Source organism: Tetrao urogallus (genome assembly GCF_951394365.1).
Source record: "Tetrao urogallus genome assembly, chromosome: 1".
In the NCBI taxonomy this organism is placed as follows: Eukaryota; Metazoa; Chordata; class Aves; order Galliformes; family Phasianidae; genus Tetrao; species Tetrao urogallus.
Window position 1 is genome coordinate 89,456,710 of NC_136813.1, and position 20,748 is coordinate 89,477,457.

General features: G+C 43.9%; 1 protein-coding gene across 1 annotated transcript; it reads right to left on the bottom strand.

Moving 5' to 3' along the window:
• Positions 1–18,250: 18,250 nt before the first annotated feature.
• Positions 18,251–18,628, bottom strand: KCNE2 (potassium voltage-gated channel subfamily E regulatory subunit 2; the record flags this gene model as incomplete). Its single annotated transcript, XM_079534386.1, has 1 exon — positions 18,251–18,628. The coding sequence occupies one exon, from the start codon at positions 18,626–18,628 to the stop codon at positions 18,251–18,253; it is 378 nt and encodes a 125-aa protein (XP_079390512.1).
• Between the last annotated feature and the right edge of the window lie 2,120 nt (positions 18,629–20,748).

Below are 20,748 nucleotides of genomic sequence, written 5' to 3' on the forward strand. Positions count from 1 at the left end.
TCATATTTTCTCAACTTCATGTTCATCAGGAAAAACATCTGCTCATTTTTATAAATATGGAAGTTGCAGGGAATGGAAAATTAAGTGCTTCAAATGCGGAGATGAAAGAGTAGGGGGGAAAAGAGGAAAAGATTAGGGAGGGGCAGGAATGTTTTTATTGTGCTGGTATCATGGCCCTGAACATAATTTCATACTGGCTTGAAGCAGGAACTGTGCCTCTGAAGATCAGTGAGCACAAAGTGGTGTGAAATCATCATGAGAAAAGAAATAGATCCAATCCCTCTTTACCACATGGATGAACAGCAATTGCACACTAGCTTGGTTTTCTTAACAAACAAATGATGCACAACTCATTATCACAATGGATCTATTTACCTTCACCTGATGACCCCACACTATAATATTGGCATGAAGCTGTGGAGAAGAGTGTGTTAATGCCAGCTATCATCAAATCAGCAAAAACCTGATGACTTCATTGTTCCATTCTGGATCTGCATGAAAAAGAGTGAGACCAAAAGTGAACAGAGCAAAGTCCCAGACTGCCACCTCACCACCGCTCAGCCTTATGGGTCTCTGCTTCCACCATCTTAAGCAAGAGAGCCACATTGCAAAACTCACTTGCTGCTAGGGTGTGCCTTCTGTCATCTGTAGTTTGCAGTGGAGACCATGGGACCAGGTGCAGAATCACCCGCTTTCCATCCATTTCAGCAACAAGGAAGTCTGGTGAGAAAGTGATGTCTGTCATAGAAATGTATCTGTTTTTCCTACTTCAGCATTGGTAAAATGGAAACTAGCATGAGGAAAGAGGTGTTTGGTGGCCTACCTTCTGGAGAAAAATGGAAAAAAATCCTTTCCCTGCTGGTAAGGGCTGGAAAGGCTTCCCAAGCTACATCCACTCTTCCCTGCCTTCGCCTGGGAGGCTGAGAGCTGGTGAAACTTTTCTACTCAGTCATATTTAACGGGAATGGAAACCTGTGGGCAGGAAAAGAACTAAGTTTGAAACTAAATGAACTTTGGTATTTTGTATAAAATCCTCTGAGATGAGTCCTTTCTTCCTCCCTCCCCCTCTGCTACTGCAGAAGGGTAATTACAACCCATGTTTTCTAAAAAACTTCATAGCGCTTTGTACTGAAGAAAACTATGGTGGCTCATGCAGTTCTGACTCAACTGATAATTTAGGATGACAAGTAAAAACATATGACTAAACAATCTAATAGGAGGATGTTAGCAAATAGCATGCACCGTGTTCAGAAGCATTTGGAATAGTACACATGAGCCCAACATCTCAGTAGTATTTTAATAGCTATTATTTTATTAGTTTTTTTAGCAGTAGCTGTTGTGGTGAGGCCCAGTTTGTTTGACCGTTTCAGTATGTCAAAACAAAAGTCTTTGTTCCCTCTCCCGACTCTGATTGAAATGCACCACTAGAATAAAATGATTAAAGTATCTTTGCATAAAGAGGAGAGGCAGATGCAAACGCATGTGTTGATGAGGAAGCTATAACAGATGTCCCTCTGCTCTAAGCTAGCCGGAATGCAAATCACCTGCATTTTCATGATGTCTCATTGACTAATTACTTCTAAATGCTTTTCCAAGACTCATCTTCATGGAAAAAAAGCCATCTATTTTCTTCTAGTCTATGAAGCAGGCCTGCAAGGATTAGCTTAACGCAGTTTTATAAGTCCACTGTACTAGTAGCATGCTGCAACCCAGAACGCTGACAGGGCAGATGCTTTTAGGCCAAGAGTCTAAGGAGGCCCATGTGGAGGATGTAATAATGGTGGGACACAAAGAAAGGAGGAAGAATGCAGCGACAACATTCCATGTAAGAAAAACTAAGGGGGAAAAAAAAAACTGCTTTAGAAGACAAATACACACAAAGCTTATTTATATGACTTAAACACCTCTTAACTGACAATGCCTGACATTTCTAGTTGGGTAGCACTAAACTTCTGCTAATCAGTGATAAGGCAAGAGGAATATGAGTTGTAGTAAATCAGAAGAGTCACGGACCTTGGAAAATGCCATACAAACAGAACAAACCTGCCAAAACAAAAAAGATTAGTAAAAAAAAGACAGTCATCTATATTGTGTTTGCAGTGACTAAAAGGAAGCAACCATGTACATTCTTTGCTCTATGACAGCCATCTCAAAAGTCTTTGGTCAAATTGGAACTAATCTCAAAGAGAGGCACAGCCTTTGATGATATTACACACAGACATTTTCAATAGCTCTTTTATCAGACTCAAAGACGGAGAAATTGATGCCATATGGAGATGCACATGAATACATGCTTAATCACTTATTTGTGCCCAAACAATTCTTTTCTCTACAGGAACATATGAGGAATCCATTACTATGGGGATAACTATTCTGGCTGCTATCAGGTATCCCTATCACAACATGGAAAAGGAGCAGCTGGTACTCTGATTATACCCATGATAGAAGTTTGATACACACATATGCCAGTCAAGGTCCAGATGAGCCTAGATGGTACACTGAGCTTGCTTTGGTAGCCAAGATGAATCAGCTTGAATAGTCAAAGCCAAGCTGTGGAATGATGTGCACCATTACAAAGCATGCAGCCACCACTGAGTCCCCAAACCAGGTGGCAGCTTATAGCTGTCCCATCTGAAAATGGCTTCTGGCACCTTTCTGAGACGGATGTAAACACAGGTTCCAGAAATTTTATCTGAACTGTCTCCATACACGAATGCGGCAGAGTTTACACTCACATGGCCACACTGCCTGGTTTATTTTCCATGTGATCAGGAGTGTGACAGACACCGTGCTACCACAGGGCAATCAGGTTCTTTATGTGAGTTCTATCATCTTCTCCCTAAACTTGAAGATGGAAGGTTGTAAGCAGTTAATAAGTAGGAAGAGGATGCAACAAGTAGATGACAGATGTGTCTTTGGAAGCAGGTCTGGAGAGGCTGTGAAACTGGGCCTGGTGAAGGCTGAATCCCCATCTTCGGAGGCATTCAGGGCCAGGTTGGATGGGGCCTATGGGCAGCCTGATCTGGTGGCAAGGAGGGGAACTAGATTAAGGTCACTTTCCAACCCAAGTTTTTCTAGGATTCTGTGAAACTAGAGAGGCATCAGTCTGCCTAATCTACATGTTTCTTCCATGTTTGAGCTAGAAAGGGTGATGTGAATGGGTAGCAATGGTCCTCTTTGGACAGGTAAGGTTGAGAGTCAGCAGATTAGTAGAGATGCTGTCTGTGTGTCACAAACAAGAGTTGGGATCCAAGGAAAACTGCAAAGGATTCAAAGCCAGATAGAGAATTCATGGTGCCTTCAGTAAGAAAGGCAATACAAAACAGCTGGAATAGCTGATCCCCAAGAGGAAAACTGAGGAAGGAAATACAGCAAAAGGTTCTTGGAGCTGGTACTCTGACACCTGAAAATTATTTAGCTCACTGACTCGCAGCAAAATCGCTTGAGATCGGTGCAGTTTTCTTAGTTGGCATGCCAAATTTTAAGTAAGCATTATATGGCTTTATCAGTATGGTAGGTTCTGCCACTGTGCATGAGCTGTACCCACTAGACCTAACACAGAAACAAGGAACTCCACATGACACTGAGGAAATAGCCCTAGTCTTGCCTTGCTTTTAGACAGCAAGCAGGACAGCAACCTCTCCTGCTCCTGGGCACTGCTTGAGAAAGTTCTGTCTCCCCCAGCACCACTGATGTTGCATTTTGGGTGAAAGACTCATGGCCTTCAGACTGAAAGTGTTAAGTGGCACTAAAATCAAGCTGACTTACTTTTAAAGAATATCTAACATAGGTAATAAGAAAACAGTCCCATTGAATACTTGTTCACCTTACTTCAAGGACTATAGCCACCCCACAGCCACCCTGCTCCCTTAAGCTGGAAGAGCCCTATTCCAGCAGCCTCTTATGTCCTCTAGAAATCTGTTCCATGTTTAAGGTTTCCTTAAAATTCTGAAAATTTCTTTATTACTATGCAAAGATTTCATCTTTTGTTTAAAAACACACGGCCTTCATGTCAGACGAAAACCTAAAGGTGCAAACGCTAGAAGTTTAAACCATTTCTCAGCCATCTTCAACACTTGGCAGTAGCGACAGTGACAACATCCAACAGTCAAAGGCCTGTGCAAATGAGGTGCTGGCTAAGGTTAAGTTGCCAGTCTGTACAACATGAGTGCCCTTTTAAAAGGGCATAATTTAGTGGAACAGGCGAAGAAGGAGTGAATTTGTAGTTCTGTAGGCACAAAAAGAATATGACCTGGCTTGCTTTCTGGATTAGGAACAAGGGAACCCTGTTTATTCCCTGCTGTGCACTTCAAGGCTCTTCTTGCTGCTTCCTCTCGCTTGCAGAAACTCAATAGAATCAAATTCTCTATTCCTCTTTTAAATTGGTCTGGACTAGTCACATAACTCTTCCTGCAGTAAAAAAAGAAACAGGTTTTGAGGTCCTCAGCTCTCTTCTGAACAGAAAAGAGAAACAAATTTGAGCTGCTGTCTCCCCCCAGTGTCAGCATATTTTCGTCTTCAAGGCTGCTACTGTGGCACATAAAATGCCCAAGGGTAAAGAGACCTGCTGCAATTTACCCAGTGAAGGAAAATACAGGTGTGTTCTCCTTCCTAGATGGCCTTCAAAGCACAGATCAAACATCCACCCAGATATACTGAAGAAGAGAAATTGGTTCAGATTTGGGAACAGGTTTGGTATCGTATTTTGGAACCTCCAGAATATCAGCCTGCTGTGAGACCCATTACAACCCCCAGGGGTTTTCTATGCCATAGCACTACTCCAGAGCTAAGGGAAAAAACAGCCAGATTGGACCAAATTTGAAGTAAATATACAAAGAGTTTTTCTGAGCTATCTGTAGATGCAAAGAGCTGGTGATGTAGAGGACTTCTGAGGAGACTCACAGCTGCTTTTTGCCCATGTTCAATTCAGCAACAAAAAAAGGACTACTCATGTTAATTGCTTTCTTGCACACATTTAGCAAACTATGTCCCCCTCAGGCTTTAACACCAGTCTTCATTTCTTTGGGTGATAAATGAAGCTCAATTGCTTTGATGCAATATGACTTGCTTTAATGGGAGATCGTGTCCTTTTGATTCTGTTTACAGAGTAGCTGTACTGAAAGGGAGAATAGGTCACTTCCAATTAATAACACATTCTAACTATTGGTCTAGAGAAATCTACTATTGGCTGAGACTCCAAAAAAATCAAAAGTGAGGCCAATACTTAAAGGCAATCCCAGACTGCACGGAGTCAACACATTACTTACTTCTCATGCTGGTAGACACCGTGCAGCCCTGACAATTTCCTCGTACAGTCCGGGTATGTGGTTAAGCTAAACTTCTTGGTGTGTTTCCCTCAATAGCTGTTTAATGGAAGTGGTTAGGAGAGTCTGCTCTCACTGAACACCACAAAGCCATTTAATTAAATTACTATTCAATTCCGTGTTTGCATACACAGATGACTGCTGAGACAGTAGAGGGAGAACTGCAGATTTGCAACGACACTAAGAATTCTCCAGTCAGATACATAGTCCTGAAGCTGCCATAGGAAAAATACCGTTCTCTTCCAGGAACAGGCTTCTGTAATACTTACGCTCTCTGGTCACCAAGGCGACTGCATGGACAGTGAGATTTTACAGATCACCACAGTTCATGGTGAGTAACTCCACTGCACTAAAAGCTCTCTGAGCATTAGCTGTATCAGCTGCACGCATTGCCAGATAATGCTTGTGACACACGCACTGCAGCAGTACACGCTTACATGACCACAGCAGGCACCTCAGCCTGTAGCCACAGGGAGAGGGCAGGAGCGAGCCAACCCAGGGGCCTCCCACAACCTCTGGGCTCCCGAGTCTTCTCCAAGTTTTCTCCTGTCTTCTTTCCACTCCACTCAGATTTCACATTCACCTTCACTTCCAGAAAACACAAGGATCTAGAAGTGCTTTATAAAGGAAATGTGAAGGTAAACATACCTGTTACCACTGCTGCACATTCCTAAGGTTTGTTTACGTGCAAACCACCTATTCTGTTGATTAACCTACCATGACTGAGAGCGCTTACTCTTTTAAGACTTCAAGTTATTGAACATGCAGGAATGGCCAGTAATGGTCTCTAGCAACAAAGCAAAATACAAGAAACTTCCTCATATTAAACTTCCACAAAGATTTTCATACCGATGCTATGATTTGCTTTACACTGAAGTCAGTGCTGGGTATGGAAAGGGGTTTGAAAAAGACCACCCTGAGAAGTTCATATCTTTGCTTTTTTCATTTGAATTCAACAGAGAGCCCATAAGCCTCATGTCTGTACCCCTGCAGTTGCTTGAAAAAGCTGCACAGGGACCTCCCCAATTCCTTCTGTCCATGAACCCTGCATACACCCATGATGGATTCAGTGTTTTCTTTTTAAAAATTAGCCTCCTCCTTGCAGCTAATCTTTAAAAAGTGCCTCCTCTGCAGCTCTAACTGTAGCATTTAAGTAAGCAGTAACCAAGGTCATTTTTTTTTTTTTTTTTTTTTTTTTTTTAAACAAATGTTTTCTTTATTGCATAAATAGAAGCTTAGATATTTTGCTGTACATACAAAAAGTTGAGATACAATTTAAGTGAATGTTACTCCAGGGGGTTTTATTCCTTCGACACATCCTTCATCTACAGGAAGACTTCGTTCTCCCAGGAAAGGAATCCAAGCAAGCTGCCAAGTGTCACAGAATCTGCAGGGTGGGGAAACAGCAGTGAGAACAGCAGGCATGATATGCTAGCAGCACATGGACTAAATCTGCCTGCCCACGTGGCAGGCTGCAATCGGAGCTAATCACAGCTCTGCAGTGCTGACACGGGAGAACATTTTTAGGGCAGGAGAAGTCATCCCTTCTTGCAATCCCATTATAGAAAGATGTGCTGACAGTCCGAGAAATGGCAGAATTTAGGAAAGACTTGGCCTCTGGTGGGCCACACTGGGTGACTAAGAGGACTTCAGTCAGATTTGCTTTAATGTCAGTCATTCAACAAGGTCAATCTCACATGCCAGACCACGAGGTCTTGTGGGATGAGCTCCTTACCCTGGTGCAGCAATCCTCCGGGCTACAGCCTTTGCCAGGCAGAACTCCCTGGGGCCTAACACAGAGCACAGTAAAGTCTGCTCATTAAAAGTAGCAACCTTGCTCACTTGCAGGGCAGCTTGCCCTTGTGCCCACCTCTCATTTGTTTAGCACTAAAACTCTATATAACTTACTCTGACCTATTCAGCATAAACTGAAAGAAGTCTTCTCACAGCATGTTCCAGTGGCTACCTGGACCAATTTAAAATAAAAGTTTAAAATGGCACAAGTCTGCACAGGCACAAATACTCAACATGATGTAAACAGGAGCCTGAAAAACACCTCTGTATTTTTTGTTTTCCCTGTGCGAATGAAACACTCTGTTCCCATGGTTATTTTCCAGCCCCATTTCTATTCACAATTTCCAATCTCTGTTGCAAGAAACAAAAGTGATAGGTTTGAAATCAAAACTAGTAAACATTTCTAAAAACTGAAACCATCTTCATATGTGAGGTGATGACCTCAAAAGGAGAAAGTTAGTTTTCTAGTTTAATAAAGTGCAACATTGTTATAGCGAACTCCCACTGAGTTTACAAAGGGCAGGCAGGAATAGAATTCCCATTTTGCAGCAGAACAGAGAAATGTGAAATGAATTGATACATAAATCACACACCAAAAACTCCGGGAGTATAATCTTAGCACTAGACCACACTCATTTTGCTAACAGACTTGATCCAGTGATTGCTTAAACTTTGAAGATACTGGGAAGGAATTTAGTACATGGCAAATGAAAAACTAAAACTTTACTATACTTTCAATGTTCATTTTGCTTTTTTTTTTTTTTTTTAATTTAATGTAGATATCTGCTTTTTTTTCAGTGAAGTATATATGATGGATGTATAACCTGAAGCAGTTTTATTACCTTGGGAAGCTTCACAGCATGAGGTTTGGCCCTTCAAGCTAAACTATCAGCAACTTGTCATGTATTTAACTAACATGGAATTGGAGATTCTTTTCAATGTGACTTATGGCCAAGGAACCTTATTACATCATCTTGTCTGGCATGTCTCTCACACAGTTTTTGCCCAACTTTAATGATTTCTTTATGTATCAGGACTTTCTGTGCAACTGGTTGGGCATACAAAATTGAAGGAAATTAAGAACAGAAAAAGAATATTGTGCTAAGATCTCTGAAACCCCAAACAGTGGCTGACAAGTTGTCTGGTACTAACTTCATTTCTTACAAAGAATGGGCATGGTACGGGTGTGCAAATACAGTGAAGCATCACGGGAGACACATACTGAATAACTCAGATAATGGTGACACTTCTAACCACACAACCCAAATGTACCGAAGCCAAAACATAATGGCATTAATATGGCAATGCCGTTATGAAATACCAGAATGTCAAATGAGTGATATACCTGAGAGATTCCTTTAATCACCCTTCTTCTCTGCTTCTCCTTTCAATTTCGCTTCACGTTCCCTCTTCAATTTTTCTTCAAGTTTTTTACTCTGGTACATTTTAACTCCAGCAAATGCTAAGCAAAGAATCAGTGTTTTAGCTGCCAAGATGTACATCAGCAATGGGAAGTTCTCCAAAGCCTATAATAAAAAACAATATATTTAAGCGGTTACTGGAACGCTTGGACAATTAAAAATTAATCTACAGGGATGCTATACAGCTTCTTCCAACAATGGCATTATTCAAAGCAATGGTAATGTTCTTCTGTTCATACTTTTTTTCTGCAGGGGATTTTAAACTAGGCAGATTGTCCAGGGAAAAGGCCAAAATGCAATTCACTGTACTCGAGTTTGTATTTGAAACTCCCTCATACAGGTCTTTTTTGCTTTTGTCATCTTTACTGTGAATGTAATATTGGCACAACCTGGAGTTGAAAAAGGGAAAGAAATGAGTATCTTAAGATGCTTATAAAAGGTGAAATGCATCTGAACAATTTTGATAGGAGTGATGGAAGCATGCATATCAGCTATCAGATACAGTGCCTGAATACACTTTTGTCCACCTAGAAATTTTAATCCAAGACAGTTCTGCAATTTGCCCAGGTCTGTACTATTAAGTATAGATGACTGTCTTTGAACCACAAAAGATATAAAAAGGATGTAGCCTACAATGATTCAGTTTCAGCAGTTTTTAATGTCTGAAGCCAATAAAATTGCACAATATATTTCAGTGTTACAAAAGCACACTACTCTAAGTGCGTATGGAGCAGAAAATAAAATGCAAACGGGTAACACTGTGAACTAAAATACAATGAGAGCTGCAGAGGCACTCAGTGAGAGATGTCAATTTCAGAAGGATACTGAAGGTACACAAGCTTCCCAGTACCCTGTTTCAAAGAGCCACTTGGCCAGCAGGATCATTCTGGCCTTTCAGTGATGCACAGTAGGTTCACAGCTTAAGTCCTCCCATAGCAAGTATCCCAGTAGCCCTCTGTAACCTCACAAGGCCTTCCAGCACCTCATAAAGTTGTTTGCCCATTGTTTAAATACTGTATTTAAAAAAGCCTTACGTCCATACTCCATTAGCATGCCCCCTTAAAGTCTGCAAATGAGACCTCAAGTGGGCTCTTATAGCACTCCTCTATGCAAGCTGCATGTTACCTTTGACATCTGGTCACTTCAAACCAATTCTGCAGAAAACATCATTTTTACTGGCAATATCTTTAAACCACAGCTCTGCTCTCTGGAAAGGCAAAGCCAAGGTCTGTGGTTAGCACTACTTTTATGATAAACAGACTAACTGAACAAGTTATAACTGGTAGTGAACAAGGCTCCAACATTTATGAGCCTTACATATGTACCCTTATGCTTATGGCCTTCACGCCCTAAAAGATAAAGCAGAGAAACCACACTTTGGTAAGGAAATGTGCTGAGGAGAGAATAGCCTGAGAAAAGCCTAGAAAGAGGAAAGCCAGAGGAGAGGTTCAATGTACAAGGCCTCAGTCTGCAAGCCCTCTGGGCCTGAGGTACAGTGTGGTAGTGAAGCCATCACCTAGACAAGGGAAACAACTTTAACACAAGACTCACCCAAACACATCTTAAACCCATCTCCTTCAAGGACCAGAAGTTCACTCTTATATGACCATGAAACATCCTCACCTTCAAGTTAAACGCCACCATCTTGACTGAAGGCCGATAATGCCTGTTCTGAAGCAGGTTGTGTACAGCACCGACAAGTGTCACACTTCTAAAGGCACAATCCAGGACAGAAGCATCTTGAAGAAATGGAAATTTAGAAAGAATTAGCTCATCTGTTTCTATTCAGCACGTTCACCATGCACTTCTCCAGCAGTCTCATCTGCAGCTCAGTGCCTGGCAGGATATCTGCGCCACGGGGTTCAGCAATGACCAATGCGTGCCTTTTTGGAGCTGAATGACAGGAACAACATCCATGCAGGGTGCTGCTGAAGGACAGGGGTTTGATGGGCCCAGGCAGGTGCTATACTTGCAGAGAGGGGAGGCTGTGCTTTCACTGTGCATAGCTGATTTCAGCTATTCTATTTTGATTGATTGATTTTTCTAATCAAAAATGAAGCACTGGCTGCTTTCAAAGGCACATGTGCACACCAAGCTGCCTCACTGACACCTCAAATGTAGTGGACAAATAGCACCCAGAAGTGCCATCTTGTGGATTTCAAGCCTATCCGCCCTGTTCAAAGCCTGAATGCCTAATGGATCCTCCCCATTCCCTGGAGGCACTGAAGACCAGGTTGGATGGTGCCCTGGGCAACCTGAGCTAGAGGGGGGCAGCCCTGCCCAGGGCTGGGGTTGAGGCTGGGTAGGCTCTGAGGTCTTTTCTACCCCCAAACCCTTTTGAGATTCTATGACACAGCATCATTTGCATCAGTTTTCTCTCATTTGCTAACACATTAATTTTTCTATACAGCCCATAACACCTAAGTGAACCAACCAAGCTGCAGATCCCTCAGGTGGCCAATATACATTTCAGAACTGAATTTTGGGACTTGGAAATGCTCAAGGGATACTGAAGGCTGAAGCACACAGCTGCAATGCTGCCCTTTGGTCTGTGCTGCTGCTCCACCAGTGCTGACGCCGTTTCAACTGCTGGATTTCAAATTGTGGATTTCAAATTCGGCACTTTCCTGCCTGACTGCCTCGGGGGATCTCCTGTGGGTGTAACAACAGAGTGACTGTTGGAGAGAAGGAAGAAGGCCAACAGTTTAGTCCAAACCTTTACTGGCAGCTGGGCGGAACAAATCACCGCCATACCACAACAGCTGTCTGTGGCTTGTCTTCGTAATGAAAACAGAGACTCAAATAAATGTTCCTGCTGCTCCTGAGCTGCTCAGATGGCTTCTTCACAGCTAACCACATTTCTCCACCTAAGGAATTGCCATGGGGGGGACACAACAGGAGACCCCAAGCAGAGACTGGGAGGGTCTGTCAGAACAGACTGATTCCATGCATGGTGTGCTCCCCTGCTTTCCCAGTGCTCCTGTGCTTCACCCCTTGCCTTTGCCTAGGCTGAGAATGGCATGCTTTCCTTTTTCCCCACTTATCCCATGTAAGTTACTTAACTCAACTGACCCACTGAGCAAGGAGTGTAAGTTCTGATCACAAAAAACAACGGATTGCCCGCAGAGAGAAAGGAGAAGAAAACACCTCCCAGTGTTTGTCATGTCCAGAATGCAGACATAGTGAGCACAGGACACATACCACTGGCCCAAGCTACTAAATGCGGCTAAGATGACAGCAGCAGGGCTCTCTTGGCCCAGCACCAGCATGAGAGCTGGTCATCCTTAACTGCTCAGGGAAGCTCTCCTGTCTATCCATAGACCCATCCTCCCAAAGAAGCCCTGACAGGAGTATTAGCCAGGGTGGAGATGGCAGCTTGTTTAATACTACATGGCTCTGCACACACCGGGGATGTTCCAGGATTGTATCCTACTGGAACAGATTCAGGAACAGCAGAACCTGCGAGGTCAGCTGCTGCTAGCAAGATCTAACTGTATCTAAGCAATGATGCAGCCAACTCACCATCCAGTATTTACTGTTGATCCTTAGTTGTGTAGCTCCCTTCTCCTGCTGATAAAATGCCAGGGTAGCTGTGAAGTAACAAGTCAGTAGTGTTTCACATCCCCCCCCAGAAAGGCATTATAACTTCTGATGTTTCCTCCAGAATTTCAGCAAACATTACAATGTAAATACCCCTGCCAGATGGGCACAGCCAATATCACCTATCAGAGGTGGTTCTTGGTGTACAGTCATCGAATCACAGAATCATTAAGGCTGGAAAAGACCACTAAGATCATCTAGTTTAACTGTCAACCTATTGCCACCATGCCCACTAAACCATGTACTTCTCAGCAAAATCCAAGTTATACAACCCTGGCCTGATACGGAGGGACTGAACTGCCCAACTGGGGTTTGTATCCTCATCCTGACTTTGGTGGGGGCTTCATCACTATACAGTCTTCATTCTTCTCCTAAATTACTCTAAATTCCGTGCTTCAGTTGGAAGCAGTTTTGTGACATGCTGTAAAGAGGCATGAATTCAAAAACATGCTAGCATCTGGCATATGATGCTCAAAATGGAGCATAGAGATTTTTATGTATAGAAGAAGTTCCAGACCGAGCAAATGTCATGTGAGCCCATCTGAGGTCTGACTGCAGGGTGAGAATCAGCATATAATGCATGCACTCCTGCAAATGCTTGTTTGCAAGTCAATTACCTAAACATTCAGCACAACACTTCTTCAATATTTCTGCTCTGCTGAGAGACAAGCATGAATCTGCCCGAATTTGCATCCGCTAGGAGTAGCTGTATTGAAGTCACAAAGCAAATAAGGAAATTCTTCCTTTTTTCTCAACTGCAGTGTTTCAGTCCAAAACGCTTTCTGCGAGAGCTGATACTTCTGATGATCTGTCCTTACAGAGACTTCTACGACTGAAACTAAAAGCGGAAGCTGCTGCTCCCTGTATTCCCACACCCGACGTCACCAGCCTCCAGCAGTCAAGCACTTCTCTTTAATTTCACCTCTAGAGTCTTCTGGTCTCCATTCCAATGCAGACCTTATTGAAGGCAGTTGAAATCCCATGACAGAAAAAAAAAAAATATGGGTGGAGCTGCATGGGGCAAGGAGAAAAAAAATGGCAGGATTCACTTTACGTCAGAAAAACAATGCTTGTTAGCGCTGATGTTGCCAATTCAGAAGTAAAAAGCTCGTGCACTGTACTTTCAAGGTTGTGATATCTTAAAAGCAAGCAGGCAAATAAGCAGCTGAAGTTTCATGTTTGCCTTTTCAGAGGCAGATAAGGCCAAGATAAGAGTTCAAAACATCCACAGCCAGGCATTGTTTGTTCCTGAGGAAAATGCAAGTTCCCTTAACAAACAGCAGAGTGCAGGCCCCACAGAAGGTCACTGTTACCTTCATTCAAACAAGATCTCATGCTGAGCCACGTGAGAAAGAAGCAGGAGCACTAGGCTCTGCCTGAAGCCCTGTAAGAGACGTCATGCCCTATCCATCACACACTCGTAAGCTTCTATGCAGGGCAGGGATAAAATGACATCACTCTCACACGTCTGTGGCTTTCTTCATTATCACTACCCTATTTACACTCAGACCTCCATTAAGCAGATCAAACTACTGCAGAAGGGAAAGGGAGAAGAGAGTTTGCCTGTGCTGCACCTTAGTGCTGTGCTGGATCAGCGATCCTGTCAGTTCTGGATGCTGTGAGGTCTGCTGGATCCAGAGCTGGTTGTCAGGGTCACAACACAGCCCTGGAGGCTTGTGTCCTCAGCAGGGCTAATGAGCTCCCAAGGAGGGCTGCAGCAATTCCCTGAGCTAGCTTTTAGATGGTGCCAGCCCCAGATCTCTGTACAACATTGTGCAACACAGACCACCCCGTGCAGACTGAAGAGCTCGGCCCCAGTCAGTGGCGAAGCACAGAATTGAATCCAGGTCTCTCAACCACTGAATTATAGCTGTACTCTACCACAGCAACCACATCACAGCCCAGCCACTAACGCCATTGTTTTCTTACACAGCAGCAGAATATTGACTGGGCTGCATGCTCAAAAAAATTCCTACCAGGCAACTGAGAACTCACAATCTCACTCAAGCTGTCTTGGCTGAGACTCTCAGTCAACCCATTAATAACTCCATCTACCCTACAGAAGGGGACCTGAGACATTTTTCTATTGACTGGGGATTTTGAAGCACTTCTTATCCGCTTTGTGAGACGCTATAAAAGTAACCTGCTGGAAGGCCTTGGAAAGCAGCAAGCTACCAAGGTATTTAAATGGAGCGATGGCTGAATATTCTCTGAGCTACAGAAGGGGTTTAATTCCACCTGTTTATATTGCTGCTTATTTTTCAGGAAATAAAATGCATACTTCTCACCTGGACTGTCACTGGAAGATCTACCTCTGCACTTGACCTGTAGCAACACTTAGCACCTCAAAGGTATGATCATGCCTCTTCCTCAAGAAAAAGATGACTACTGGACAGAGGGAAAAAACAGTAATATGGCAAAGCCCAAAAACTATAGAGAAACACAGCTGCAGCATGTGTGAGCCAGAGCTGCTGTGCTAAGATCCATCACAAACCACTGCCATTGGATGCAATGGTAATATTAAGTCAAAAAAAGTCAGACCTTTAGAGCTTTCATAAGACCACAAGCCAAAACACCACAGAAACAAAGAAAAACTTGGTGTGGAAGGAACCTCAAAGCCTACCCTTCATGGGCAGGGCTGCCCCCACCAGCTCAGGCTGCCCAGGACCCCATCCAACCTGGCCTTGAGCACCTCCAGGGATGGGGCACCACAGCTTCTCTGGGCAGCTGTGCCAGCACTTCACCACCCTTTGAGGAAAGAACTTCCCCCTGACATCTTACCTGAATCTCCTCTCTTTTAGTTTAAAGCCATTCCCCCTTGTCCTATCACTATCAGGCCATGTAAAAAGTCAGTCTCCCTCCTGTTTCCTTCACTGAAGCTCCCTTCACTGGAAGGCTGCAATGAGGTCTCCCCAGAGCCTTCTCTTCTCCAGGCTAAACAAGCCCAACTCCCTAATACTTTCCTCACAGAAGAGGTACTCCAGGCCTCTGAACATCCTTGCGCTCTCCTTGGACTCTCTCCAACAGCTCTGCATCCTACTTGTGTAGGAAGACCTGTGCAATCACTCAGTTCATACCATTCCCAAACTACTGACACCAGCACCAGGCACATGGAAGCATAGATACGTAAGGCCTACCTATCTGTTGAAGCTGCAACGGAAATATTAACAATTCCTCTGGCAGCTCCTCGCACGTTCCAAATGCTGTCAAAGCAAAGCACACAGCAGACAGAAGCATCAGCGGTGGCACCCGGATAAAACCCTGACCGACCCTACACACTAGAACACAAACAGCACATCGCAGGCTCCACCTCGGATGGCGACCATCATCACCCCAGCCCCGGCTGCAAAAGCGCTGGGCAGCTCCTGGTGCCTCCCCGCAGCTCCCCTCGCTCCCCAGGGCCCACACGGGGCCGGGCAGGCCGCGGGGCGGCGGCGGCGCGGGCCGTGCTGGGGGGGTACCGCATCAGGCCGTAGGGCCCCGGCCAGCCCGCCGCGCAACTCGGCCCTGCCGGCCCGCCCGCCTCGGAGCCAAGCGGGAGAGGGCGGTGGGGAAAGGCCCAACAGCGCGTCTCCCTACCTCAGCGGGCGGCCATTGTTGTGGGCGGGAAGGCACGGCGAACTACATCTCCCAGCAGCACCCGATCCGGCTCGGCCGGGCAGCCCCTTCTCTTGCCCCGTGTCGGGGCTGGGTGTGCTGGTAGCGGGCTTGCTGGGAAACGCCAGAGCGGCGTTGCTGGCTGGTTAAATAGTGCTGAGTGCTTCAGGTGTGTACATTGTTAGCGAGCTGTTCAGTTTCTGAAGTTCCCCGTGGAAAGCTTTGCCTTCACTTCCTCAGCTGTTCCCTACAACGGCTTCAAAGGCAGCACCGCCCCTGTGACATGGAACCTCCAGCCACGGGAGGTTTAGTTTGGATATCAGGAAAAACTTCTTTACAGAAGGGGTTGTAAAGCACTGGAATAGGCTCCCCAGGGAGGTGGTTGAGTCTCCATCCCTGGAAGTGTTTAAAAACCATTTGGATGTGGTGCTCAGGGACATGATTTAGCGGAGGGCTGTTAGAGTTAGGGTAGGATGGTTAGGTCGTGGTTGGACTGATGATCTGTAAGCTCTTTTCCAACCTGAGTGATTCTAGGGTTCTATTCTATGATTCTAAGACAGTATGTTAAGCAGGCTGTCTCTTTTCACCTGAACTAGGCCAACTTTTGGGCTTGCCTGGGCTGCACTGAGTATGGAGTTGTCGTGAGCTGCACATACATTATCTAGCCTGCTCCAAAAGTAGTGCCTCCTATTTATTTCCAGGGAAACTACAACAGATACAAAGAGTACAATAACACTGTTCAGTAAATTGTCAGCTACAAAACACTGTTACAGTCACTCCCGTTAACTGTGTGTTTTCAGCAGCAATGAACAGCTTGCTGTTGTAGTCAAAACGTGTACCAGAACTGCCATCATGATGGCATGGGCCAGGGGGTGGCTCGGTTGGGCCACAGGTTGGACATGCCTGATCTAAGGCATTGCCCACATGTCTCAAGGGCAGAGTCAACTCAGGTGCTCGTTCCCATTTCAGTGTCACAGCTGCCCACGTGCAGATCAGAGCACAGCCAGCAATGGAAGCTGCCTTTTGCTTTTGGTGGGGAGCAGAGCCTGAGCAGGTGCAGCTGTTCATGATGTTGGCACATCTGGTAAGGTTCACTGTGGCTGTCCCTGCTGCCATACCCTGTCAAAAGATGCTCTTTCCCCAGCTGAAGCACAGCATGTGGCCCAGATGGCCACCAGAGTCCCTCTAGCTGCTCAGTGGGCACATTAACTGTGCCCTTACAGCCTGTGGTCATCAAGGGTAAGTAGTAAGGAATGTCCTTCCACCTGGAAGGGAACAGAGCCATAACATGAGCATCTTCTGGAGCACAACAACAGCTGTTGTGCCATACCACAAGATCAGGCTCCAAAACAAGCCAAAGCTTCTAAGAAAAATAAGCTCTTTTCTTCATCATTTCTCCTTGCCCACACAATTGACAGCCAGAATGAGAACTTCAAGTTTAAGCAGTTTAAGTCTGGTAATATGAATAGAAGATAAACTTAGAGCAAAAAGGAACACATTTTAATACTAGAAGTAGTACTGGCTTTGCTTCTAATTATTCCCCAACAGCCAGCATCATGGTACTTTAGCAGCACAGGGAAGATAAACCATCTTTACAACCTGTTTTCTGACTGGTGCACACCAGTACCCAACATGGGAAACATCAGAAAGCATAACAGTGGAATAGCTTTGATAGCTGGTCATAGAAACCCTTGCTCTGAAAGATATATAGCAGGAGCATGATGATCTACACTAGGCCTCGGCTAATAGGAATGCAAGAAATCCCTATCACCCAGCTTGCATTGCAGATAAACAGATCAATATGAAAAACCAAGAAACAGCAGAAGAGACAGCTATGGACTTCAAGAAAGACACTGACACTCTAAAAGCTGCCCTGGACAACCAGGACACTCTTAGATGAGACTGCTAGTCTGGCTATGCTTTTATGATAAAACAGAAGGCCATGAATCATTCTTTGTAGTCAATGAATAATGAAATTGAAACGGGAGCCAGGTCATTAAAATAGCAATTTGGATTGACTTGAACATGTGTAGATATAGGCTTGTCCTGTGATTCATACCATAACACATTGTTCAATCAATAGATAGAGGGTCTGGTATTTTATTGTACAGTTTCCTGTTATTTTAAGATGGGTTTATGTCACACATTGGGATCTGAATAAGGACTTTTAAACACTTGAAAACTCCTACTGTTCATCTGAAGTTTACTGCTCAGTAATCCAGATCTGCTTCTCGATTTCAAAAAATTGCTAAAAAATTCAAGTTATTCTCTCCATGACTTTATTTTCCTGAAGAGCAGAATATCAAAGCAGAGCAAAGTCATGCATTTTTCTTGGGTGTTCCTCAAAGCAGCTGCGCCAGAGTTCTCAGAGGAAACAGTGATGTTGATTTCTTCAGCAGCCCATTCTAGCTCAACCTGTGTAAATCTAATGAACAATTTCTCAGCTATTTGTAATTCCAGCGAGTTCCCTAAATGTGACTTCATGATTTCCTCTTTGCTGATGTTTCTGGAATGTCAGGGTGACGTGGGGCTTGTTTTGTCCCTTGCACCAAAGTTTTCATGGACCACACACTTGAGATCTTCTCGATTCAGAACCTGGCTTTTATACTTCTCACCCCAGTCCTCGACGATGTACTGATGGTAAGGGTCTTTGGAGTGTTCTCGCCTCTTAGATTTCACGGTACTCACCAAAATCGCCACAATAATGAAGGAGAACATTCCAATCATCACCATCAAATAAAGGATAACATAGTCAAAGTTTTCAGCATCAACCTTGGCTTGCAGTTCATTTGCCGCTTCTGTCATGTTTTTCCTCCAGCCATTCATGTAAGTGAGAAAAGTTTCCTTGAAAATATCTTCCACTGCCCACGTGAAGTTTCGTATTTCAGCCATCCTTGCAAGTTACAGCTGCTAAAGACAACATCATACTTATTTTAATCAAATAGCTACACTATAACAATTACATTGGTTTGTTTTGTATGAATTATGAGGATTAAATAATACCTACTAGCGAAAGTGTCATACTGATTTTAGACCAGCTGAGAATTCTTATATCAGAGTGCTTCAACATGTTTAGAGACCTGAAGAAGTCCTACTCCTTACTCAGGTCATTTTCAGTCTGTGGAAGCCAAGTATGCCTCAGTGAAGTTCAGTGAGTGTGGGCCTACCTGACCCATATTACAGGCATCCAGGCACACTGATTTTCCTGTTGAGATAATGACTAAAGAAAATGTTCTTCAACCAGGAAGGGGTGCTATACATATTGGTCTACCTTCCTTTGCTTCTTGGAATAGCTTTGTGATTTCAGCATGCACAGAACAGGTATGCACACACAGAGGGACACAGGTACACATGCATGTAGATCTCTGTACAATTATACACACATGCTCAAACATATGGGATAAAGGCAGTCTAACGAAAGGAAGCAAGCTATAAGAAAACAGAAACCCAAACTCTCCTGAAACTTCTTTTTTGTGCAAAATCTCTGTGCTTTTCATAGAATGATAGGATCACTCAGGTTGGAAGAGACCTTAAAGATCATCAAGTCCAACCGCGACCTAACCATACTACCTTAACTCTAACAGCTCTCCTTTCATTCAGAACAACAACAAAATCAGATTTTTCTTTTATAAAAAATAAGGACTTAGCAACAGAAACTTACCTTTCCTGTCTCCTTCAGTAATGAGATTCCCAGTAACAATCAGGATTTTGAAACTCCGCCGGATAATACTGCGATACTCTGGAAAGAGGAGAGCTATCTTAAGCTTCAAGTAGCCTCCAGCTTGCACAAGGTTTTGAGCACTTGCTTGTTAATTAAGTGCTTTCTACTGCACACTTTCTGTTTATATTAAGGTAAATGCTAAATCTAATCTCACCTGGAAAGTCAAACATTGGCTGACAGCTTACATCAGTCATCCTGTCCGATGCTGAGTGCTATAATTTATTCTTATTACTGCAATTTCATATATTGTAAAAGAACACTGCAGCGCTTTCTAAGGATAAACATCTCTAGAAGTTTATGGTTTGGCATTTTTTGACCTAGAGAGAAGAAAAGTAAGGACGTGCTCTACAAAATAATGAATAATTCCCTTGGTTGATACGGGCACAAGAGATTGAGCACTGAGCAGGTACTGTAGAAGGTCTTCCATGCTGTTTGCACCCAAAAGGAAGAATTTTGTGCTCCTTTACTTCTACTAGGTCAGCCATATGGGTTTTCTATATCCTTTCTCTGTTCTTTTTCTCCTTGTTTTGTTTCACATTTCCCTCATCCTTTGCCATAAACAAAGAACATAACCTTTCCCTCCCTTTCTCCTAGATTCCTCCTATTGTTTGGTTTTCCATTCTTTCACCAGGACCGTGGTTGTCTGTGACCATGAAGCCTATACTGCAAGAAGCGGGTCTGCAAACACAGCCAGGATCAGCCTCCCCAAACTCTGCTGCTTGTGAACTCTGCTGTTTGTGTACATCACCCGTGATCTGGAGCAGGAAACAAAAACCTGTATTAAAAAAGAGAGAAGAATTAATTAATGTTGATTTTGTTTCTCAGCAAATAGCACGTGATGACACCTAACTGAAAAGCACTGAGTCACACCTTAGAAATAGCAACATGCTTGGTGAAGTGAGACAGCTTCATCTTTAGTCAGGAGTGGTTCCCGGCTCTGGTGGCGATATTCAGTGGAGGGGGATTAGGGTGGAGATGAAGATGTGCACAAAGTGCCCCACAAGCAAAAGGGAGAGACCCTTTTGTAAAATATATCTGCATTTTACAAGTAGATAACGCCTAAGCAGTTTGCAGAGAAAACAGTTTCACAAGTAGCTCTGCTTTGAGGGAGATAAAGCACACGTGGACAACCACAGAATCAACAGAACACATGAGAAAAAGGGAGATATGTTCTTGGTACTGGGACGCATTAATCCCTGAGGAAGTCCTGCTAGTGCCATGCTGCTGACATTGTCATGTTTACTCCTATCATTTCTTTTGGATGATTTTCTATACATAAATACCTCCCAGC